This window comes from Felis catus, chromosome A3, assembly GCF_018350175.1.
Source record: "Felis catus isolate Fca126 chromosome A3, F.catus_Fca126_mat1.0, whole genome shotgun sequence".
In the NCBI taxonomy this organism is placed as follows: Eukaryota; Metazoa; Chordata; class Mammalia; order Carnivora; family Felidae; genus Felis; species Felis catus.
In genome coordinates, this window is record NC_058370.1 from 24116307 (window position 1) to 24141774 (window position 25468).

Consider the following 25468-nt stretch of genomic DNA (forward strand, 5'->3'; position numbering starts at 1 on the left):
CCAGCTCGAGGGATCCTTTACCTCTGAATTGTTCATCGAGGAATGTATTGTAATAAAAACCACTGTATTTATGGGAGGGAAAAAAAAATAATGTGGGTCTCTGGGGTCTCTAGCCTGATGTCTGTTTGAATCAAAGTTTTGTGATTTTTGTGAGGTTTTGGTCTGCTTTGGGGAAGATTGGCTTCTCCAGGAATTTCTTGTCTGTTGATAAATAGGAGATTTTGTTCTGGTCCTTTTGCTCTCGACTTACCTTTAGTTGGGTGCATTTGTTCTTGTTGAACTCCCTTGTCATCTTGCTCCTGTTTCAGACAGAGCTCTTTATTTCTTCCTCTGCCAGTCACTAGCTATGCCCCAAAGTCACCCTTTCTTCAGTATGAATTGGAATAATTGGGCATGTTGGTGGTTAGACCACTCCTTTATCAACTTGAGCCAACCCCTGACGTGGCAGTGAAAAGTGTATCCTAGAGTTTGTAAAGTCAGATGCGTACAGGGTCAAGTAGGTACCTTACTGGACTGAAGGAGCCCGAGTCATGATCTGTGTAAATTAAATGCCTGCAGGGACTGTGGAGAAGTGGAGAGTGTGTGCCCATTTTATGGGGAAATGACTCTTTCACCCCCATTGACTATTGTTGCCCTGGGGGTGTGTGGGAAATCTAGATTCTTATGTAAAATCTCCCAGCTTTTCAGTAGATGTGGACCAAATGAAATGTCTATAGGCCATAATCCATAGCTTGGCATTAAAGGACTTTTAATTTATTCATTGACATAATCCATCTTCCACTTGAGCATCTTATAACTTTGGATGATTTTGAGAAGTGGGGCATCTCTTTAGAAAACCATTTGTGGAGCATGCCTAAAACCTTAAAGATCACTAATCATTTTGCCTTGTTTACATTTCTTTCTGTAACTTTCTCATAAAGATGTAAGTCAAAATGAAATAAAGTTTGTACACAAAGATGCTTAACGTAGTATCACATATAATAGTTAAAAGTACCCTCAGCAGGAGGGCAGTTTTTGTTTTCTCTAAGGTTGGTGGTGATATTATTGATTTTTTCTGTTACTTTCTTTTCTCTACTAAATTAATTTTTACTCTAATTCTTATTATTTCCTTTCTTCTGCATACTTTGGGTTTGTACCTCTTTCTCCAGTGTCTTAATGTGAAAGATAAGGCTATTGGTTTGAGATAATTCTTTTTTTTAAATATAGGCATTTACAACTATAAATTTCCATCTAAACACAGCTTTAGCTATATCATAAGTTTTACTGTATTCATTTATCTCAAAGTATTTTCTAATTTTTTTGACTCACATTTATGTGTTTTTTGTTTTTTTTTTCAACATTTATTTATTTTTGGGACAGAGAGAGACAGAGCATGAACGGGGGAGGGACAGAGAGAGAGGGAGACACAGAATCGGAAACAGGCTCCAGGCTCTGAGCCATCAGCCCAGAGCCTGACACGGGGCTCGAACTCACGGACCGCGAGATCGTGACCTGGCTGAAGTCGGACGCTTAACCAACTGCGCCACCCAGGCGCCCCTAATTTTTTTTTTTTTTAATTTTTTTTTTCAACATTTATTTATTTTTGGGACAGAGAGAGACAGAGCATGAACGGGGGAGGGGCAGAGAGAGAGGGAGACACAGCATTTATGTGTTTTTTAATTTTCCACATTGGTGAATTTCCCAAATTTCTTTCTGGTATTTTTAATTTTATTTCATTGTGATCAGATAATATGCTTTGTGTAATTTCAGTCCTTTCAATTTATTGAGGCTTGTTTTATGGTCTAATATATGATTTATCCTGGAGAATATTCCATGTATGCTTGAGTAGAATGTATGTGTATTCTGTTGATAGGCAGAATGTTCTATAGATACCTGTTAGAGCTTGTTGGTTTATAATGTTCAAGTCTTCAGGGGTGCCTGGGTGGCCCAGTTGGTTTAGCCTCTAACTCTTAGTTTCGGCTCAGGTATGATCTCGTGGTTCTGTGAGTTTGAGCCCTGCACTGGGCTAGGCACTGATGGTGCAGAGCCTGCCTGGGATTCTCTCTCTCCCTCTCTCTTTGCCTCTCTATCTCTCAAAAACATAAAATAGTTAAATAATTTAAAAATAAAAATAAAATGAGAAAGCTGAGGCCATGGGGAGAATTACTTGCCCAAGTTGACATGGGGACTAGGTGGCTGAGCTGAGCTGTGACTAGAACCCAGGCTTCCTGACCCTTGGTACAGTGCTCATCCCTATGAGCCTCACTGCTTTCTGGGTGTGTTGGCAACAGATGTTTGGGCCATCAGTTATCATGGCAAAGATTGTTTTATAAGTTATGCTTGGAAATAATTATGAAGATTTTACCCAATTTTCTTTTTCTTTTTTTTTTTTTTTTTAACTCTTTAAATTTTTATCTATAGCTCCTTGTAGAAATTCTTATGAGGCCTACAATCTCTATCCGGGGACAGAAACTGAAAAGTAAGTATACTTGCAAGCCATTGGCCCTCATTTCCCAGCCTGCTGATGTGATGTGGTTTTCAGGGGCGTCTCTTCTTTCACCTCCTAACTCAAGAGTGAGGGTCTGCCTTCTATTATTCAGTGGCAGCATGTGCTCTCCTCCCCCAACTAGGCAGCTCTCTTTATCAGTTTTATACTCAGTAGAAATATAGATCTGGGGCTTTAAACGAAAAAGTGTGAAAACCACTGGGCTAAAAGAATTGCATCTTAGTAGATTCTGATAGTCTCTAGGCCCAACTTTTAGGTTTTCTCTGAAAACTCTTATTTCTCCTGTCTAGTTAATTGAGGGAATAAAGAATAACCTGGTAGGATCATTTGTTTTATATTGTTGTTGTTGTTATAAAGGTGATATGTGCTCTTGGTAAAAAGTTCAGTCATTACCAGAAATGGTAAGGGTTAAAAAGTCAAAGGGTTTTGGTAGCTTATTTCTTAAGCTGGGTGATGGGTCTTATGGGTATTATTCTTTTATTCCTTTTTATAACTTCTGCATGTTACAAGTATTATTTTTAGGTATTCAGTATTTAATAAGGAGAAAAAAGTAAGAGCACTTTTCTTTGGCATTAAAAGCCAACAATCACAAAAATAAATACATACGTATGTGCCAGAGATCACTTTTAACATTTGATGAATGCTTTTCTGCAAACCTCATATACACGTTTTTAATTGAATTACTTTTATTTTATGTACAATGAACATTAAGGTAGGTATCCTAGATATCTGTGGGTAAGGTAGGTATCTTGGATGACCCACTCAAGGAAGTTCACTTAATCCAACTTAATGAACCCTATATCCTTCGCCTACTGACAGAAACACTGTGGCACATACTGAAGCCGTGTTTCCTGATCAGACCGTGGTGGTTTGAGCAGATGCGTCAAGAACGAGAACCCTGCTCAGACTTCCTCAGATGGCTCCAGTAGAGCTGCTGCTGACCCATCTTGCTCTCTCTGATGTGACAAGGCGAAAGGAAAACTATCTTTTTTTAAATAAAAAAAAAAAAATTCCCTCCTTAACTGGAACAAACCAAACTACCTAAGGCCTTGTTAGTGCGTGCAGCAGTGGTTAAGAAGACTCATATTCATCTTTGATGTCTCAGCTTTGTACTCTATCTAAATTGGTTCTTTGGGTTCTCTATGCACTGATAATAAGTGGCATCTTGTAATTACTTTTTGGGGTACTCATTCTCTCTTGTACTAGTTTGATAAGTTCCATTAGGGCTAGGATTTTTTCCCCCCACTAAACACTGTGTATTCTTTATCTGCTCTAGAGTAGGTGCCGAATAAATATTTGATGAATGAGTGAATTCCGTTCCTTTTGAAAATGAAAGAAATATTGAGATAAACTGATCTGGTATTCCAACCTGCTCTGAAGTCATGAGATAAACCAAAAAGCCCCAACAGGTTAAAAGGTAGTGATGAGGTCTATGAGACATCTGCACTGTCTCAAGATTGTATCAGATAACTCTTCTGGTCAAGCTAGCTTGTCAGGGCCACGCATTGACATCTCAGAGGGAGACCTAGCATTTTAGAGTTTGTGGCAGCATAGGAATGAATGGAAACAGTTTTAAAAAATTTAATGCCAAAGAAAACACTTCGTTGATAGTTCATACTTAGTTTTATTCTCTCCAGGCTTTGGGGTCATGACAATTGTTTCCTTTTTATGGTATTCCCCTGTTCCTACTCACAGAGAAGTAGCTAGTTCTTTGTTGGAGTTAGTAGGTCAGGCAATAAAAGCCATTTCCCCAACAGAAATAACAAAAAAACAAAAACACACTTATAGTCTTTAGTAAAAATGATAACCTTTGTTTGCTGCTAGTAGAACTTTCAATGAAGACTTGTAACGCTCAATCAGAAAGCTCATACTTGGGATTCTGGCAGTTCTGCTTTCAGAAATGTATCTTGAGGAACCGATGCAACACAAGCATAAAAAGGTTACACACATATATTAAATTGCTTATTTTTAGTCTATTTAAATAACAAAAATCCCCCCCCCTCCAAAACCCTGGATATACTCTAAGCAAACTACAGAGAGAACATGGCTATTAAGTGATGACACCACAGTAGACTGAAAACATGAAGGCTATGGAGCATAGGAAAAAAAGGGCTACTATCAACCAAAAATCCATATACTAATTGGCTTGTAGTTTCTGATGAGTATCATGAAAATCTTTGGTAAGCAAGGACCGGAAAGAGGTGTGCTAAAAGGAAAGTAATCATCTTGGAGGAGATTGTGAGGACCAGTTCTTGTGTTCAAAAAGTTTAATTCTGTTACAATATCTTTTCAATGAGGAAAATAACCAGTTATTTCCCTTTCACTTTCAGTAAGTGATGAAATGTCCAAGGACTGTTTGAGCATCCTGTATAATACCTGTGTCTGTGTAAGTATGCCTGCCCTTGGGGCCCCATTTATCTCCCCACCACATCTGCAGTGCTTGAGAAGGGAAAGTTCGAGTGCGGGGGGTGGACATGAGAGCTATCCTCAGACATGGGGCAATTGGACTGACTTACATGGGCCTGAGAACCAGGACCAACAGGTGGGAATTACGGGGAGGCAGAATTTCGTAGAAAGTGTTAAGAGCCAGGGCTACTGCAGCAGGTGGTGATCTCCTTTAACCCTGAAGAGACTAAACAATCTCTCCAGAGACAGCCTCTGTCCAAGCAGAGACTGAACAATCACTTACCAAGTGGATACATGCACTGGGAGAATGTATTCCTTTTAAGATTCCTTTTAATCCCTTTATTTCTGTTTCTTCATTTTCCTTGTTAGAAAACAAAACAGGAACCAGAAGCCTCACCAGTATATTGAGCAGGACACTCTGTTTGGTCGACCCTGAGCAAGAAAGAAAGGTGGATAAAAGAAGCATTTTGGTAGAAAGGAAAAAGCCTAGCACTTAGTGCTAGAACATGATTTGGAGTTCTGGCTCATGGCTCAGTGCTTATTCATTTACCTCCCTGAGCTTTTAGTTTCTTATCAGGAGAGTGCAGTCAGTAATCTTACCAACATCGTAGGCTTGTTATGAGGACTAAGTGGGATGATAGATGTGAAAGCACCTTGTAAAGTAACATACATGTGGTAGTTTTTGTAAAACGCAGTATCCATCTTTTAGGAACTTCTGTGGTAAACTGTAAACAGCATAATACATGGCAGAAATGAAACCAATGCCCCTGTAGAAGTGAAATCTGTGTGCTATGAAAATACAGCAGAGCATTTAATTACATTTCATTTCTTGCCTCATTCCAAAAGAGGTTTCAGGCATCTTTATAAAATCTCCCAAGATCATAAATCATAAATTTAGAAGTAGGTAAGGAAAAGGGTGGAACACGGTGAGGGTGTAACATGTATCCAGGAATTGGGCTGACTATAAAATCAGTGGTGTTGTGGATGGGACATAAATTTGGGTTTAAGCTTCTTATCAACCAACACAAATAGAGAAATAAGTTTCAACACTTATGCAGTTCAGCATCTGTAACTGTGCCATGCAACAGAAATATAGCGTGAACCACTTAGATTATTTTAAATTTCCTTATAGCCACATTTTTTTAGAAAGTAAGAAAAGAAGTAGGAAGAAATCGTGAAGTTAATTTTAATAATATATTTTATTTAGCATAGTATATCAAGATTATTCCAATATGTCAGGGCGCCTGGGTGTCTCAGTCAGTTGAGCATCTGATTCTTGGTTTCAGCTCAGGTCATAATCCTGGGGTCAAGGGATCGAGCCCCATTTCGGGCTCAATGATGAGTGTAGAGTTGTTGGAGATTTTCTCTCTCTCCCTCTCTCTCTCCCTCTCTCTCTCCCTCTCTCTCTCCCTCTCTCTCTCCCTCTCTCTCTCCCTCTCTCTCTCCCTCTCTCTCTCTCTCTCCCTCTCTCTCTCCCTCTCTCTCTCCCTCTCTCTCTCCCTCTCTCTCTCCCTCTCTCTCTCCCTCTCTCTCTCCCTCTCTCTCTCCCTCTCTCTCTCCCTCTCTCTCTCCCTCTCCCTCGCCCTCTCCCTCGCCCTCTCCCTCGCCCTCTCCCTCGCCCTCTCTCTCGCCCTCGCCCTCGCCCTCGCCCTCGCCCTCGCCCTCGCCCTCTCCCTCTCCCTCTCTCCTTCTTTCTCCCTCTCTTCCTCCCTCCCCCTCTCTCCCCCTCTCCCTTCCTCTCCCTCTCCCTCCCTCTCCCTCCCTCTCCCTCTCTCTCCCTCTCCCTCTCTCTCCCTCTCCCTCTCTCTCCCTCTCTCCTTCTTTCTCCCTGTCTCCTCCCATCTCCCTCTGCCCCTTTTCCCTGCTTGCGTGCTCTCTCTAAAAAAAAAAAAAAAAAAAAAAGACTAAGATTATTCCAACATGTAAACAATTGTAAGTAATTATTAATAAGATATTTACTTTCTTTTTTCATACTAAGCTTTCAAAACTCAGTGTGTATTTTACACTTGGAGCACCATGTTTCAAGTGCTCAGTAGCCACATGTAGCTAGTGGACAGAGAGGCACAGACAGACCTAGAAGATAAAAGGAAACTAATTGTTCAGCTAACATACAACTATTCTTGCAACTGAGGTCAGTAAGAACTTGTCCTTATTTTAAGAGATGATGTATGTATGATGACCCCCTCTTGGGCAACTTCCATGTGGTCATTAGTTTTATGAGGCTTTTGTTAATGACACCTAATGTTAATCAGTGATACTCCAGCAAAACACAGTTCAGTTTAAAAAAAAAAAGGGGGGGCGCCTGGGTGGCGCAGTCGGTTAAGCGTCCGACTTCAGCCAGGTCACGATCTCGCGGTCCGTGAGTTCGAGCCCCGCGTCGGGCTCTGGGCTGATGGCTCAGAGCCTGGAGCCTGCTTCCGATTCTGTGTCTCCCTCTCTCTCTGCCCTCCCCCATTCATGCTCTGTTTCTCTCTGTCCCAAAAATAAATAAACGTTGAAAAAAAAAAATTAAAAAAAAAAAGAAAGGAGGAAACAAAAATGTGAAGAACATAGTATGATATGGTCCAACTCTGCTGATCTGGCTTAATTCCAGGGATTAGGCAGAAGTGAAGAAATGTCTGGAGGTGCCTGTTTTGGGGTGGGGACGGTGCAGATTTTGGCTAATCTGGAGTAAGGACGTCATGCCTGAAGACATTGACATTCACTCCTTAAAATGTACTGCTGGCCAAATAAAACTTGGGCTACTGGGTGCTAGTGTATAACTCCTCATTGAGTTACTAGGCAGGTATTAGGTCAGAACATATGGTGAACCTACCATGGAGAAACCCATCCTCTCAAAAAGCATTTGCACACGTTTTGTATATGGTTATAGGGATTTAAGTCCTCTGCCAAGAATTCCTCAGGGAGCTTGAAGTTGCTTTTCCAGTTTCCAGAAGGGGGTACCTTGCTTTTCAGGTTTTAAGATTATAACCTATCCTGCCTTTTCTCTCCTTCTCCCTTGTGATAGACGGAAGGAGTTACAAAGCGTTTGGCAGAAAAGAATGACTTTGTGATCTTCCTGTTTACGTTGATGACGAGTAAGAAAACATTCTTACAAACAGCAACCCTCATTGAAGATATTTTGGGTGTTAAAAAGGTGAGCTATGTTCTCCAGCAGGTGGATGACCAGATGGTGGAGGGTGTCTTCGATAATTGGATTCTCAAGACTGATGTACAGAGCTCTTTTAAAAGAAAAATTCATCCATATTCCTCGTGTTAAATTTTTTTTTTTTTTTTTTACTTAAATATATTTAGGTACAAAAGTAGGTTATATTTCTTCTTCTAATGGGTTTTAAGTGACAGTAAAACCTAAGTCAGTATATAAATTGAAATCAAACTAATGATAAAACTCAAAAGTTCAGATTGCCTTTAATGTGATGGCTAATGTTACTTTGCTGAAATCAAATTGCCCTTTGCTAATTATTATGATGCAGGATCTTTTTGGCATACTTACACTGCTGTATGCTATGGGATAACTCCATTTTCCTACCACTTTTCTATATTTGAATGCTGTGAAACCTTCATTCATCAGCATATGTTTCCCTGGATGGTGATGTTTGGCTTAGACTTACTAAGTTCACTTCTGTTTAATCTCATTAGTCTTAAACAGTTAAAATTTGATACCAACATAGGAGACACAAATGTGAGCACTGAAAGCCTGCCACTTGGTCATAAGATGGACATTCAAAAGATCCTGAATATACTTAAAAAAAAAAAAAAAAGAAAAAGAAAGAAAGAAATCCCACACACAGGGGCGCCTGGGTTGGTTGGTTAAGCGTCTGATTCAGCTCAGGTCATGATCTCACAGTTAGCTGTCGTGCTGACAAGCTCAGAGCCTAGAGCCTGCTTCAGATTCTGTCTCTCTCGCTCTCTGCCCCTCCCCCACTCATGTTCATTCTCTCTCTCTGTCTCTCAAATAAACATTAAAATTTTTTTTTTAATTTTTTTTTTTTTTAAAACACACAAAGGGGCACCTGACTGGCTCAGTTGGTGGAACATACAACTCTTGATCTCTGGGTCGTGAGTTTAAGCCCCATGTTGGATGTAGAGCCTACTTAAAAAAATTTTTTTAAAAGAGGAGCTGTGATGAAAATGAAACACTAAATTAAAAAATATCATAAAAAACTTAGAACCCAAAAAACACACCATCTGTTAGATATCTGTTAGATAGTCAGTGTATTAGATATTTGTGTAATGCTTGTGAAGACATGGAGCTTACTTCCCTAGTCCTTATTCCATGCCTCCATGTTGGTTGCAGTGGGAAGATTTCTTCCTCTTACTACTGAGGAGGCAGGAATTGCCTCTTAGAGTTGCTCTTGCAGAGAAAAGGCTACCCGCGTGCATTGCGGTTACCCTAGCTTTCGTTTCTGTCTTTCTGCTGCATTTTCCCCAGGCCTTGCTTGTCATCGTGCAGGCAGAAGATGCACAAGTGGCCCATTGTCTGTAGGAACACACTGGAGATGTGTGCAGGTCCCAGACCCTTTGTGTTCTTTGATAAAAAGTCTTTGTCATTTTTCCAATAATTGTATGCTCCAGCCAGTGTGTGAAAGGGGGCTTCAAGGGTGGAAACACTAGACTCCTTCGCAGTTTCAGCATGGGAGTCTAGGATTGCTCCTTCATAACTTTTCCTGCTTGCCTGTCATGCCCTGTCACACTCATATTTTTGTGTGTTGCTAAAAATAGTGATGAGTTCTGCTAGACATGGTTACCTTGGTGCAGTCTGAAAGGGGGATAGGCACCGTAAAGAAAGTGGGAACCCAAGCCACAGACTGGGAAAAGATATATGTAACCCATGTAACTAACAAATTGGTATTCAGAATTTATCAAGAATTCTTACAAATCAGCAAGAAAAAGACAACCTAGTTAAAAAAAGGGGTGGGGGGAGGCAGTGATGTAAGCAAGCATTTCACAGAAGACAATCTATAAATAAAAGAAGATGCTTCATTAATAATGAGGGAAATGCAAATTAAGGCCACCATGAGAGCACTAATGTTGGTGAGAATGTATATCATTGGAAATACTTATATACTGCTGATATCTTTTTGTTCCTGCAGAATATATTTATCTTCTTTTCTAGTTGAACATGTGCATACCTCGTGATCTAGCACCTAGGGAAGCACTACCCGGAGGGCCGAGGCATCATTCTTGTGCCTGGGTCACCTGTAACCTATTCCCAGGCATGCTTGTGGATAAACTCCATCCCAGACAGACCAGTAATTCTTAGAAATGAAAACACTACATCAAAGCCAAGAGATTGTGAAATCAATCCACTGGGTCTGTCAGCTAAATAGAAAAGATTAAAGTGTATCATGTAAGGGTTATTATTTAAGTTTTTGTCACATATTTATACATTCACCTATGTATGTTTTATTGGGTTGTGATGGAAACTTTTTCTTATTCTTGGACATTATCAGAATGGTTTGGAAGCCAGAAATATTTCTGTACATGTGCATCAAGAAACACATAAGAATGTTTATAGCATTGTTTCAGGGTCAAAAAACTGAAACCAAGTCTGTGATCCATCAGCAGTAGAATGGATAAATTTTCTCTATCCACACAATGGAATAAAGTAGTGAAAGTGAATAAATTGTTGATATAGGCAACAACATAGCTAACTCATAGAAAGTACTGATAGAAGTCAGTTACAGAAGACTGTATGTAGTGTATCATTTTTATAAAGCTCTGAAATAAGCAAACTCAACTCATACACAAAGCTTTTTTTATATTAACAGCAAAGCAAAAATAAAATTCAGGTTTGTGGTTACCTCTGGCAGAGAAGCAGAAAGATTTGATAGGAAAGGCACACACAGCTATTCACTTGATTATGCTTCGTAACATATGTTGTATGTATTAAATTTTAAAATTAAAATATAACACAAGGAAGTGGGCTTGGAGGGTGGTAGGACCTAGTTTATGACCCATCACAGAGCTAGAGGAACAGGGCTGAAAGTTACAGTTACCAATAATAACAATGGCTCCCATTTGTTGTGTACTGGGGAAGGAGAAGGCAAAGGTGGAAGAGGCTGCCCCCAGGTAGCTCCTCCACAGCGAACTCCAGGCCTTCATTCCCAGAAGTAAGAGTGGAACTCATGAGGGCTTCTAGGAATCATTCACCTGTTCAGTACACATTTACTGAGACCCTCACCACCAAGTCTTATGTGTTGAGGCTCTGGACAGCCTCAAGGCAGTGTAAGTTTATGTGGAAAATAGATAATTACAAGATCATAGGATATGTGCAGTGATTGAGAAATATCCAGTTCAGTGGAAGTGAATCAGTGAGATGAAGGGCAGTAGGTATTTTCTGAGGAATATAAGGATGTTTCAGAAGAAGAGAAGCTCATACAACTTGCAACATTTGCAGATTGTAGAGAAGAATAAAAAAAAAGAAAACTAAAATAACAAAGCATTTCATAAAATTCAGTATTCATTTATGATAGAAGTTAGGAATAGAAGGAAAATTACTTAACTTGATACAGGATATCAGTTAACTTACAGCAAACATAAAATTTAATGTTGAAACTTTGGAAATATTCCTGTTAAAGTCAAAAAGACAAGAATGCCTGCTATTGCTTACTCTAGATAATTGGTTACTTGTGCAAGCACACAAGGAGACACCTATAGGAATATTCATGGCAGCATTGTTTAATAGTGAAAAATTATAGCCTACCTAAACAAACACACACACACACACACACACACACACACACACACATATACACATATATGTGTATATAGAAGATTTGGTATGTACTAATACAGGATAACATCTCCAAGATGTGTTACTGTTAAAGAGGAAAATGCAGAGCTATGTGTATAGTATGAGTGTGTGTGTGTGTGTGTGTGTGTGTGTGTGTGTGTGTACGGACACACACACACTCACACACTGGTTAAATACACTGGAGTAAAAGAGTGAAAAAATGAATGAATTAGAGCTACTTGTATCTGTGTAATTTAATCCTAGTGTTGAGAGGCACCTGGCTGGCCCAATCAGTAGAGCATGCGACTCTTGATCTTGGGATTGTGAGTTCAAGCCCCATATTGGGCCAGAGCCTACTTAAAAATAAATAAAAGTTGAAAAAGTACTAACTTTCTGTTGTCAGAAGTGGCATAAATTTAAAAAAAAATCCCAGTGTTAACTAACAGTAAGGTGTCATATATAATTCACACTGTACATGCAAAACAATACATTGTTGGTTTTAAAAACAAAACAATGTTTTTAAATTTTTTGATTTTTATTGAAGTATAGTTGACATGCAATATAATACTAGTTTCAGGTATACAACCTAGTGATTCGGTGATTTTATACATTAAGCTATACTCGCCACTGTGTATAGTCACCATCTGTCACCATACAGTGTTACTGTAATATTATTGACTATATTCCCCATGCTGTACTTTTCATTCCTACAACTTATTTCTTTTATAACTGGAAGTTTGTACCTCTTAATCCCCTTGACCTATTTTGCCCATCCCCCCCAATAATCACCTCTCTTCTGGCAACCACCAGTTTGTTCTCTGTATTTATGAGTCTTTTTCTGTTTTGTTTATTCATTTGTTTTGTTTTGTAGACTCCTATACAAGTGAAATCAAATGGTATTTGTCTTTCTCTGACTTATTTCACTTAGCATTATATCCTTTTGGTCTCTCCGTGTTGTTGTAAATGGCAAGATCTCATCCTTCTTTATGGCTGAATAATACTCCATTGTCCATGTATACCATGTCTTCTTTATCCATTCATCTGTTGATGAACACTTGGGTTGCTTCTCTATCTTGACTATTGTAAATAATGCTTCAATAACTATAGGGGTGCATATATTTTTTTCAAATTACTGTTTTTGTTTTCTTTGGGTAAATACCCAGTGGTGAAATTACTGGATCATTGATATTTCTGGTTTTTTTGTTTTGTTTTGTTTTGTTTTGTTTTGTTTGAGGAAACTCCATACTGTTTTCCGTAGTGGCTGTACCGGTTTACATTCCTACCAACAGTGTACCATCCTCCTTTTTTTCCACATCCTCTCTAACACTTGTTATTTCCTGCCTTTTTAATATTAGCCATTCTGACAGATATGAGGTGATATCTCATTGTGGTTTTGATTTTCATTTCCCTCCTGAAATCTTTTCATGTGTCTGTTGACCTTCTGTATGTCTTCTTTGGAAAAATGTCTATTTAGATTCTCTGCCCATTTTTTTAATCAGATTATTTCTTATGTTGCATTGTGTAAGTTCTTTATTTTTTGGATATTAACCCCTCATCAGATACATCATTTACACATATCTTCAACAGTAGGTTGCTGTTTCTTTTGTTGGTGGTTTCCTTCACTTTAATACCATATATTTTTATGGAAATATAAGTATAAGAACATGTGTGGGAATAATAAACAGTTCAAAATAAAGGTTCCCTCTGGCAGGAGAAATGGGAACACAACTGGTTAGGAATATTTTATTTCTTATTTCTTAAAAAGAAAACATCTGTAGCAAGAATGGCAATTTATGAATGATAAAACTTGAGCGGTAGGCATTTGCTTTGCTTTGCTTTTCTAAATAGACAAAATGAGCCACATGAACAAAGAATAAGAACAATGGTTTTCAAAGGGTTTAATCCTCAGACCAATCCTATAAGATATGTTAGTCCCATTTGATAGTTGAGCACACAGAGACTTAGAGAGGTTCCATAATTTACCTGTGTTTGCACAGCTGCAGTTTGCAGAGCTGGGATTTAACCTAAGTGGTCTAGCTGCCAAGCCCCATTCTTTGGGGAATGCAAACAAGGGGCACATCCAGTGTCAAATGAACTGAGCATGGGGATTGTTTTATTTGTGTTTCCTGTAGGAAATGATCCGACTAGATGAAGTCCCCAATCTGAGTTCTTTAGTATCCAATTTTGATCAGCAGCAGCTTGCTAATTTCTGCCGGATTCTGGCCGTCACCATTTCAGAGATGGATACAGGGAATGATGACAAGCATACACTACTTGCCAAAAATGCTCAGCAGAAGAAGAGCTTGAGCTTAGGACCTTCCGCAGCTGAAATCAACCAAGGTAAAATCTCTCAAAGTTTTCGGAGTTTTGAAATTATGGCTGAGACCCCTTTGTAAATTATCTGCTCTTTCAATATCTCCAGAGATTGATCCATGTGAGGGCTCATAGGGTCCACTTAGAGTATGTAAATTTTGTATGTGTTCATTATTATAGGGGCCAAGTTTGTAACCTTTATTAGATTTTTTAATGGATTCAGAACATCAAAAAAGTAAGATCCATTGTTTATCAGAATTACAAATACACGTACCTTTTGATCCACTAAGCCTCATCTGGGCCTTTATCCTGTAGGTATATAGGCAATGATGTATATTCAAGGTCATTCATTGCAACATTGTAATAACAAAAGACCAGAACAACTTAAATGTTTTATTGATAAGAAACTAAATTTCCAGAACATTTATATAATGGAAAATTGTATAGCTTTTAAGAAAAAAGAATGAAGAAGATTTAGTATGTACTAATACAGGATAACATCTCCAAGATGTATTACTGTTAAAGAGGAAAATGCAGAGCTATGTGTATAGTATGATACTTTTTGTAGTAAAGCAGAGATGGGGAGAATAAGATCAGATGTATTTGTTTGCTCATATACAGTATGCATAAACTGAAAGCACACACAAGAAACTAAAAATGGTTACCTGTTGGGGGTGGCTGGAAACAAGGTAGATGACAGCAGTGGAAGTAGGACTTCTGAATGTATTATTTTATGTATTATTTGATTTTAGAACCACATGAATATGCTAATGATTTCCCCACCTGTTGCTTTTTGTTAGCAAGAGAACTTTTTTCTGTTTCTATCCTGGTCTAAGCAGATTTGGAGAAATTGGGCATATATCTGTTTTGGTTATAAGAGTATAGATGATCCATATTTGAACTAAATTATTTATGTGTCTTTTTTTTTTTTTCAACGTTTATTTATTTTTGGGACAGAGAGAGACAGAGCATGAACGGGGGAGGGGCAGAGGGAGAGGGAGACACAGAATCGGAAGCAGGCTCCAGGCTCTGAGCCATCAGCCCAGAGCCTGACGCGGGGCTCGAACTCACGGACCGCGAGATCGTGACCTGGCTGAAGTCGGACGCTTAACCGACTGCGCCACCCAGGCGCCCCTATTTATGTGTCTTAAAAGCTAGTTCTTGAACACTAACAGACTGAAAAATCAGTCTGCCTTAGTGTTAACCGAATAACCAATTAAAAAGCAGTAGTAGAGAGGGCGCCTGGGTGGCTCAGTCGGATAAGTGTCTGACTTCGGCTCAGGTCATGATCTCATGGTTTGTGGGTTCGAGTCCCACATCGGGCTCTGTGCTGACAGCTCAGAGCCTGGAGCCTGCTTCAGATTCTGTGTCTCCCTCTCTCTCTGCCCTTCCCGCACTCACACTCTGTCTGTCTCTCTCTCTCTAAAAAATAAATAAACATTAAAAAAAAAAAAAACAGTAGTAGAAAGCCATGATCATCCCACAGTAGCCCTGAAGATGCTTTGAAAACAGTACTTTGTTTCTGAAGTCCAGTTGACTGGATGTGTGGGTTCCCAGGCCTAGCTCTGCAGAATTGCTAAGTGCTACATAGCAATCTTCCTTCTAAGTACTAAATATGAGTCCTTCATTAACTCTGTTAGCATTCTAGTTTTAGTTATGAACACCACATAGTCATGACTGTATTTCTAGGTTGTTAGGGAATATAATTATACGTGTTTTAGTCATAATAAAAACAGAAGTATATGAACCCTATGGACCCCAGGTTGGTGGTTCCCCCTCTAGGCTTGTTTTTCTTCCTGAGTCCATAGATCCAAGGCCTACCCTGGTCTGTGTAGGCTTTTATTCCCCTCCCTTTTCCTTTCTTAGGACTTTTAAGGAGTACTCATTTTAGCAAATCATAAAATACTCATTCTTAAAAACATGAGTTCTATTATAACTAAATTATACCTTAAAGCTGATTTAAACACACATACATATATACTGACAAAAGTTCACATTTGTTAAACTCCTGCTGTGTAGCAAACATTGAGCTAACTGCATAACCGAACAGTGATTTTATTTACTTCTCCAAGCAGCCCCATTCATTGCACAGCTTAGGAAACTGAGGGTCATAAAGGTTCTGTATTAGATACTTGTGTGTGCTGAGGCACTAAGTAACTTTCATCTTTTAGTTTTACATTTAAGGAATCTGTTCTACAGATCATTTTTATCCTGTTATTATCAGTTACCTTCACCCACCTGTCTATAAGCTACCTTAAGTGAAACCAGCACTGCCCATCATTCTTGGAGGACAAGGTATTTTAGTCAGTTGATTTTTTAATTAACTGAGAGTTAACCCCAAACCTAGTTTCCTTTATATGAGGCATTAAAAAAAGGAAGTCTTGGGGTGCCTGGGCGGCTCAGTTGGTTAAGCGTCTGACTTCAGCTCAGGTCATGATCTCACAGTTCGTGGGTTCAAGCCCCACGTTGGGCTCTGTGCTGACAGCTCAGAGCCTGGAGCCTGTTTCAGGATCTGTGTCTCCCTCCCTCCCTCCCTCCCTCCCTCTCTCTCTCTCTCTCTCTCTCTCTCTCTCTCTCTCTCTCTGCCCCTCCCCTGTTCATGCTCTCTGTCTCAAGAATAAACATTAAAAAAAAATTTTTTTTTAAAGGAAGTCTTTATAAAATGTCTAGGTTCACTTGTATACCTGTGTGGTTAACCCATGAGATACTCTACATGTGATGTCTGCTTGTAGCTTTTGGGTTGAAGCTTTATTAAAAGTTATATTTTAGTACATGATGTTGTACAGGGTCCTTTCCCAGCTCTCTGACCATACAGTTCCTCTTTCCCTGCCTCCTGCCCCCACACACATTTTTCTCCAGTCACATGCCCTGGGAAGGCCAAGGTGAACATAATTAAATCACAAGTGCAATGAGAAAGATCTTAGTTCTCAATATTGTCATGCTTTAATTGAACTCCGGTACCGGATATTTTTAAATAAAGGTGTGTGTAACAGTCATCTCGGGCTGCCATAATAACATACCGTAGACTGGGTGGCTTAAACAACAGAAGTTCATTTTCTCACAGTCCTGGAGGCTAGAGGTTCGAGATCAAGGTGCCCTCAGCATTGGTTTCTGGTTTGCAGACGGCTGCCTTCTCACTATGTCCTAACGTTGTCTTTCCTCTGTGTATGTACAAAGAGAGAAAGGGATCTCTGATGTCTCTTCCTCTTATATAAGGACATCTGTCCTATTGGATTAGGGCCCCACTCTCATGACCCCATTTAATTACCTCCCTAAAGGCCCGGTCTCCAAATACAGCTATATTATGGATTTGGGCTTCAACATATGAATTTGGAAGGGGACCCAATTCAGTCCATAACTGCATATAAAGCTGATGTGTTTTTGTTTTGTTTTTAATAAATTGTGGCTGTTTTCTTACCCAGCAAAATAGTGATTTATACTGTCTTTCTGGAGCTCAGATAATAAAAATGTTAGAGTCCTCTTTGGATTTCTCAGAACTACCAGTTGTTCTTCTATCCGTTCATGTGGGAACAGATGGTTTCATCTGGGGGAAAAAAAAATCAAGATTTTAGTCAGAGATGTAGATGAAGCCACAGGCCAGATAATTATCAATTTATAGGTCACACTGAGCTAACAAGGGCTGATTTCTGCAACACAGGAGCTAGGAGAGAATTCAGAATCCTCTCAGCTGGAAAGCAGGGCCTAAGCTGAGGAGAAAGGTTTGCGGGAATATTTCAAAATACTGATGTTTTAACAAATATGAGAGAAAAGGTCTGCTTTTGCAGAAATTCAGAAATTGTATTTCCGTTGTCAACCAGTTTGACATTTTAACATTAACCAGTAGTGTGTGATAGCTGCTGGTAAAGCTGTGAGAATTACTAGCACACTGTGGTGCTGGGTGCCAGTTCCCGGAGATTGTATATCATTTGATGAGCATAATTAGGCCAATGATTTTTTCTTCAGGGTGAGAGCCCATAGCTTTTCATCATGTTTTCAAGAGATGAGTGACTCACAGAGGCTCTAGAATCTGCCAAGGTGGGGGCCGGAGTCTCGGAACTCTGAATGCTGGGCAGGTCACGTTCTGAGTGCTGCGTCTCAGTGCTGTGTGGAGAGTGTAGGGCAGGAAGGAACTGTCCTGTGAGGAACTGTCCTGTGAGGAACAGAGAAACTGCAGCCATTCACCCTCCAGAAAAGAGATTAAGAGAAAAATCCAGCTCTGGGAAGGTTTTCCTGTAGAATCCAAACTCTTTTATTTTTGGAAAAAGTAATATATGTCTAAGGTTTCTTAAATAATAAGACTAGCAGGTATATACAGTAGAAAGTCTGTTCCCCCTCCCCATAGCAACCTGTTTCATTTTCTCATATGACTCTGCAGAGAAATTCTGTACCTGCCCAGTCAGGGGGATGGAGGGGGAAAGAGATTGGCTGCTCCCTGTCTGTACAGGTGGTAGTATAAAATAGCCTCCATTCTGCTCCTTGGTTTTTTTGCTTAACTTTATCTTGCAAAGCATTCGATTCCAGTACATACAGAATTATGTGATTCCTTTTTATAGCTACATGGTATTCTAATATATGGGCATACCACAATTTATTTAACTAGTCCCCTATTGGTGGAAATTTGGTTTCTTTTTAAACCTTTGTTCCTACAAATAACAGCCTTGTGTATGGAGTATGATGTGCTGGATATTTGCCTTTTAAACTTTGATAGATATTGACAAGTTAACCCTCTAAAGAAATTATGGTACATCTTTTCTGCCCATCCCCCCTGTACATGCTTCCCATTGCAGGGCCTTTTTAAACTTCTTGATGTCTGCCAAGCCAATAAGTAAAAAATGGTATCTCAAAGCAAAAAAGCTACCTCCATGTATTTTTTTTTTAAGGTGAGTGTCACATAACCAAATAAACCATTTAAAATGAACAATTCAGTAGCATTTAGTGCATTTACAGTTTGTGCAACCACACTTCCATCTATTTTCAAAACATTTTCATCACCCCAAAGTGAAACTGTGTACATGTTAAGCAGCTGTTCCCATTCTTCCCAAGCCTGGCAACTACCTGCTTTCTTATACCTATACCTAGATATTTTTTAAATGGAATCATATAATACATTAACTTTTTGTATCCTTTTTTCACTTAGCATGATGACTTTGAGGTTCAGCCATTCTGTAGCATATCAGTGTTTCATCTTTTTTTTTATGGCTGAATAATATTTGTATATACCACAGTTCATTCATCTCTTGATGGACATTTGGATTGTTTTCCCCTTTTTGGCTGCTGTGAAATGTCATGAGGATGTGTTTGTACATATTTATGTGAGCGCCTCTTTTCAGTTGTTTTGGGTCTATACTTAGGTGTGGAGTGGCTGGGTCATATGGTAATTCTGTGTTCAACTTTTTAAAGAAAAGTTAATTTTAATATAATTACAGCTTTAAAAAAACATTTTTTTTTAATGTTTATTTTTGAGAGAGAGAGAGACACCAAGCATGAGTAGGGGAGGGCAGAGAGAAAGGGAATCTGAAATAGGCTCCAGGCTCCGAGCTGTCAGCACAGAGCCTGATGCAGGGCCCAAATTCACAAGCCATGAAATCATGACCTGAGCCGAAGTTGGATGCTTAACCGACTAAGCCACCCAGGCGCCCTTGCTTTTTTTTTTTTTTTTTTTTTTTTTTTTTTTTTTTTTTAAATGAGTTCGGACATTATAGTCACTAATTTATAGAGGATGGAAAGGGGGCTAAGAGTATTTGCTGAGCTCTGTGCTAGAACTTAATTTAATATGCATTTGTACAATCCTAGCTGTACTTTGTTGTAACTTATTTTAGTTTTGAAGAATTTTCTTTAATACTGTGTTCTTTTGAATTTTATGTTAAAATTTTTCATTTAGGGGCACCTGGGTTCCTCAGTTGGTTAAACATCTGACTCTTGGTTTTGACTCAGATCATGATCTCATGGTTTTTGGTATCGAGTCCCTTGTCGGGTTCTGCACTCTTAGTTCGGAGCCCAGTTGGGATTTGCTATCCCTCTCTTTCTGCCCCTCCCCCCTGAAAATAAATAAATAGACATTTTAAAATTATATAAAAATTTTTTTCATTTAGATTCTTCACACAGAGACATGTATATGACACATATAACATTATAATGATACCTATTTACCCATCAGCTCGATTCAGCAGTTGTCAACTGATGGCCTCTCTTTATCCCCATTCGCTCCTCTCTTATTTTGAACTTTTTTCTAAAGTTTATTTATTTTTGAGAGAGACAGAGGTAAGTGGGAGAGGGGCAGAGTAGGTTTCAGGCTCTGAGCTGTCAGCACAGAACCCAACGTGGTGTCAGACCCCTGAACCATGAGATCACGACCTGAGCCAAAGTTGAATGCTTAACTGACAGAACCCCCAGGAGCCCCCCTACCTTATTTTGAATTATTTTGAAGCAAATCCTAGATACAATAAAATTCAACTTGCATATATTGCAGTATTTCCACAATTTTAAAAATAACTCCAATATCATATTATACCCCCAAATTAATAGTATTATCTTGGTATTATGAAATACCTACTTTTTTTCTTTCTTTTTTTTTTTAAATTTTTTTAATTTTTTTTTCAACGTTTATTTTTGGGACAGAGAGAGACAGAGCATGAACGGGGGAGGGGCAGAGAGAGAGGGAGACACAGAATCGGAAGCAGGCTCCAGGCTCTGAGCCATCAGCCCAGAGCCTGACGCGGGGCTTGAACTCACGGACCGCGAGATCGTGACCTGGCTGAAGTCGGACGCTTAACCGACTGCGCCACCCAGGCGCCCCAATACCTACTTTTTTTCAATTAGATGATACCTTCACACGGTTCTAAAGAATCTACAGGCTCAAAAAGGTGTTCATCGAAAAACTACCCCCTCACACTCGTGTTTCTGGTCACCTAATTCTCTTTGCCTTTGGCAACCATTGGTGTTTTCTGTCCTTCCAGGAAGATTTAATTAATACATGTATAAGCAAATACGTAGAGATGTTAGTCCTTATTTTTAAAGAAGGTTAAATGATAAATTGAAGATCTACAACCTGGATTTCCCTGCCTCCAAAGTGTATTATGTTCTCTGATGCTGATCACAATTTCCATCTTATTATTGTGAGCAAAATGGGATTAGTGGAAATAGGAGTTGGGTGATTATTCCGTTTCTTTCTTGACCTAAAAAACAAAACAAAAAAAAACTTCTTTCTTACTGCTAATACATGTTTGTTACAGGAAAATGAAACTAGAAAGAAGTAGGGTTTTTTTTTTTTTTTTAAGTTTATTTTGAGTGAGAGAGAGAGAGCAGAGAAGGGGCAGAGAAAGAGGGAGGGAGAGAATCCCAAGCAGGGCTTGGATGCAGGGCTCGATCCCTTGAAATCAGGACCTGAGCCAAAATCAGAGGAGTCTGGACACTTAACTGACTGAGTCATCCAGGCACCCCTAGAGAGAAGTGGTTTTAGAAGAAGCATTTAAATGGGAACACCTGGGTGGCTTAGTTGGTTGAGCATAAAAATAAAACTCTTGATTTCAGCTCAGGTCGTGATCCCAGGGTCATGGGATTGAGCTCTGTATCGGGCTCCACGCTGAGTGTGAAACCTGCTTAAGATCCTCTCCCTCTCTCCTGTTCTCTCTCCTGCCTCCTCCCCTTACCTCTGCCTCTCTCCTCCTCTCTCTCAAAAAAAAAAAAAAAAAAAAAAAAGGCATTTATATCCTTTCCTACTCAGGAATGGCCACAGTAAATACCTGGTTGTATAGGGGCACCTTGGTGGCTCAGTCCGTTGAGCATCCGACCTCAGCTCAGATCATGATCTCGCAGTTCATGATTTCGAGCCCTGCATCGGGCTCTGTGCTGACAGCTCAGAGCCTGGAGCCTGCTTCGGATTTTGTGTCTCCCTTTCTCTCTGCCCCTTTCCCTCTCATGCTCTGTCTCTCAAAAATGAATAAACGTTAAAAAAAAAACAAAAACAAAAAAAAACCTTGCTGTATAGCCTTCATTCTTTATGTGTATATTATGTGCATATTTTAAAGAAGCAAATTTTTAAAGAAAATGGGCTTAAGCCAATACTGTGTAATAATTTTTTTCTCTAACAAGTTTAATTATCTTTACTGAGTCACCGTATAAAGATATATGTGTCATTGTTCTTAGTGTCTATTGTATTCTATTGTATTGGATATAGTTTTAATCAATATGCTGTTGATGACCATGTAGTTGTCTTTATTATTTTGCTATTGTAGAAACCACATCAGTGAATATCTTTGTACATATAATTGGTTATTTCCTTATGGGAAGTTCCCAGAAATGAAGCTCCTGGCTCAAAGGCACACAGATTTAAGACACTAAAGTTATTCCAATTTATATTCCCACTAGTAGATATAAGAGCCTGTTTCTCTATACCTGCTACAATTGAACTTGTTTCTGTAATTTACTATTTTATTTTGGCTTGGCATTTCATTTTAAAGGGAAGCTCTCTGACTAGCTACTGTCAGATTAAAAATCATTCCCACCACAGGTAGGGGACAGGCTCCTTGTTGAGGGCTTTAGAGCTGGTTGGTCTCTGTTTTGAAAATTCCCTCTCCTTGGCAGCGGCCCTTCTCAGCATCCCTGGCTTTGTTGAGCGGCTTTGCAAGCTTGCGACTCGAAAGGTGTCAGAGTCAACGGGCACAGCTAGCTTCCTTCAGGAGTTGGAGGAGTGGTACACATGGCTAGACAATGCTTTGGTGCTGGATGCCCTGATGCGAGTGGCTAATGAGGAGTCTGAGCACAATCAAGGTACTTCTGGGCTGGGGGCTGGCGGCGGGGGGTGGGGGGTGGGGGTGGGGGGGTGGCAGTGGCAGGGAGGGTCTTCTATGATGTGGGGAGCTTTCCCTTAGGCTTCTGAAGCCATTCTTGACCTCTTTTCTGAGGAGCATTAATTGAAATTTGCTCAGTAGAGTTTTCCTCAGGGAAGTCCTAGATCAGAACTGTTAAGACACTTCTGAAAGCTAGTGACAGAAACCTCTTTAAACTCCCTCAGTGTAGACCTGATTGCAGGGAGAAGGGACTGTCTGGATCCAATAACCAAAGCATTCTTAGGAACTCAAAGAGTCCTTTCCATGTCTCTTCTTCATTCTCCATGGTTCTTTATTGTTCTCTCTGTTCCGATGAGTAGACTCCTAGTTTCAGCAGTAGCTTCCTGGTGAAGAACTCTGGCCTATCTTGGGTCATATGCTTAACGGTGAAGCATTTGACTCTGGCCAGCAAGATGGGGTCAGATTGTACAAACCCAGGAATTCTCACTGTAATCATGCAGGTAAAAGTGAAAGGAGGAGTTCTAGTTCCAGGATGGCAGTGTACGGAGCTCTGTGGACCTGCTCCCCATTGCAACTGTAAACAAAACCTATAAAAAAACAACAAAAGCCATCCATGTATATGTGGAAGTTGTTCTGAGAGCATACAGCAAATGAGGAAACATTTCTTCAAGGAAATCTGCTAAAACTCAGAACAGTGAGTGTCTTTGACATTTGAACTTTTGCTTGTTGGGAATTCCACTCTGGGCTGGCATGGCCAAAAAGACACAACCTCAACAGAGGACACAATTCCCAAACAAGGAATATGGTATCTCACCATTGAAGGGGAGGAGGGCAGACCACCAGCTTTTCTCATTCCCTCCAACTCCAAGTTGAAGAGGCTAAATTCTTGATGAGTGTACCCTTACAGGTCGGAGGCTCCCTGCCCCAACACTACTGAGATATAATTGATTTATAATACTACGTATATAGCATGTTGATTTGATGCATTTACGTATTGCAAAATGATACCATCATAGCATTAACTAACACCTCATCACATACTTATTTCTTTTTTGTGGTGAAAACTTTTAAGATCTCCTTTATTAATGTCATTCAAATATTATTAGCTATAATCCCCATGCAGTACGTTGGATCCCCAGAACTTATTAATCTTATAACTGGAAGTTTGTACCTTTTGACCACTATCTTCCTAATTCTCCCAACCTCAGGTAACCAGCATTCTATTTCTCTGAGTTTGACTTTTTTTAGATTCCACATAGAAGTGATATTATATAGTATTTTTCTCTTTCTGACTTCATTTAATTCACTTATTGCACATAATGCCAGGGGCTCCTTTCTTCTGACTACCTTTGTACTACACTCAGTACAGAAGCTGTGCCCTAGGCCTGGCAAGCAAGAATTCTGTGACCCTGCTGTCCTTGCCCCAACTCAGGTGTAGGACAGAACTTCCGTGTAGGGAGAGGCAAGCCAAAAAGACTTAAAAGTCAGCTGACCCTGCTCAGAGTAGCGGCACCAAGATTTTGCCAGGACGAGAGGTAATGCGTAAGAGCAGAAGGTAGGGAAGTTCAGACCTAAGGGTGTTCTGGAAAACAATGTTGATTTTGGTGGTAAGCAAATAAAAGGAGGATGTTAGCTCTTAAGTGAGAACAAGAAGCTAAACCATAGGGGCTCCTGGGTAGCTCAGTCTGTTAAGTGTCCGACTTACTGATTTTGTCTCAGGACTTGATCTCAGGGTTCGTTTGTGCTTGGGGGTCTCTCTCTCTCTCTCTCTCTCTCTCTCTCTCTCTCTCTCTGTCCCTCTCTCACTTGAGTGCGCACCCCCCCCCCTTTCTCTCTCTTCAAAAATAAACATAAAAAAAAAAGTTAAACCATAGGCTGGGTAGTTTACCAGTAAGAACCAGGAAAACAGCTAAGCAGAGCTCTTCTGAGGTCAAAACCACCCTCAGTCTCAGAAACTACGTTGGCCCGGTTTTAATTGGATTAGATTTTGGAGCACTTTATTACGCCCCAAGGCATTGTCAAAAACAGTGGAGCATTCAGCCAGCAATTAGTGGAGTCTGACAGCTGGGTTTCATACCAGATGAGGCAGAAATCGTCATCCAGGGAGACTGTAAACACCCCCACAACTTCACTCCTCTGAAGCAAAACACCAAGGACCTTGCTAGTCTGTGGAGAAATAGACTTTGCTGAAATAGTCTAGGGAGGTCACTGAACAAATGAACAAGAAAATAACAAGCCCCAAAAGGGAAGAAGGGGAGCCAGTATCCACAGTTGCTGTATTATTTACCTAAAATGTCAGTTTAAGGAGCGCCTGGGTGGCTCAGTCGGTTAAGCGTCCGACTTCGGCTCAGGTCATGAACTCACAGTCCGTGAGTTCGAGCCCCGCGTCGGGCTTTGTGCTAACAGCTCAGAGCCTGGAGTCTGCTTCAGATTGTGTCTCCCTCTCTCTCTGACCCTCCCCTGTTCATGCTCTGTCTCTCTCTGTCTCAAAAATAAACATTAAAAAAAAAATTTTTAATGTCAGTTTAATAAAATGTATGAGATATGCAGAGCAAGTATGGCCCATATACAGGAGAGAGCAGGCAACAGAAATTGCCTGTGAGAGAGCCCAGATATTGGATTTAATGGAGACCTGTCATAAGGAGGTCAAAGAGCTAAAGGATGCTGTGCCTAAAGAAGTAGAAGGAACTAAAGAAGCTATGACGACAGTATGTCATCAAATAGAGGGTATCCGTAAAG

At 39.9% G+C, this 25468-nt stretch overlaps 1 protein-coding gene and 1 pseudogene across 2 annotated transcripts in view; one reads left to right on the forward strand and one right to left on the reverse strand.

Moving 5' to 3' along the window:
• TRPC4AP (transient receptor potential cation channel subfamily C member 4 associated protein) overlaps positions 1-25468 on the forward strand; it is a 69585-nt gene that overhangs the window by 20799 nt on the left and 23318 nt on the right. For both annotated transcript variants that reach the window (XM_023251307.2, XM_045053712.1), the window contains exons 4-8: positions 2401-2458; positions 4816-4871; positions 7899-8027; positions 13760-13967; positions 22524-22709. In XM_023251307.2, the coding sequence (XP_023107075.1) occupies positions 2401-2458; positions 4816-4871; positions 7899-8027; positions 13760-13967; positions 22524-22709 (637 nt within the window). The remainder of the gene's footprint in view (positions 1-2400; positions 2459-4815; positions 4872-7898; positions 8028-13759; positions 13968-22523; positions 22710-25468) is intronic.
• LOC123384318 lies at positions 3262-3431 on the reverse strand (annotated as a pseudogene).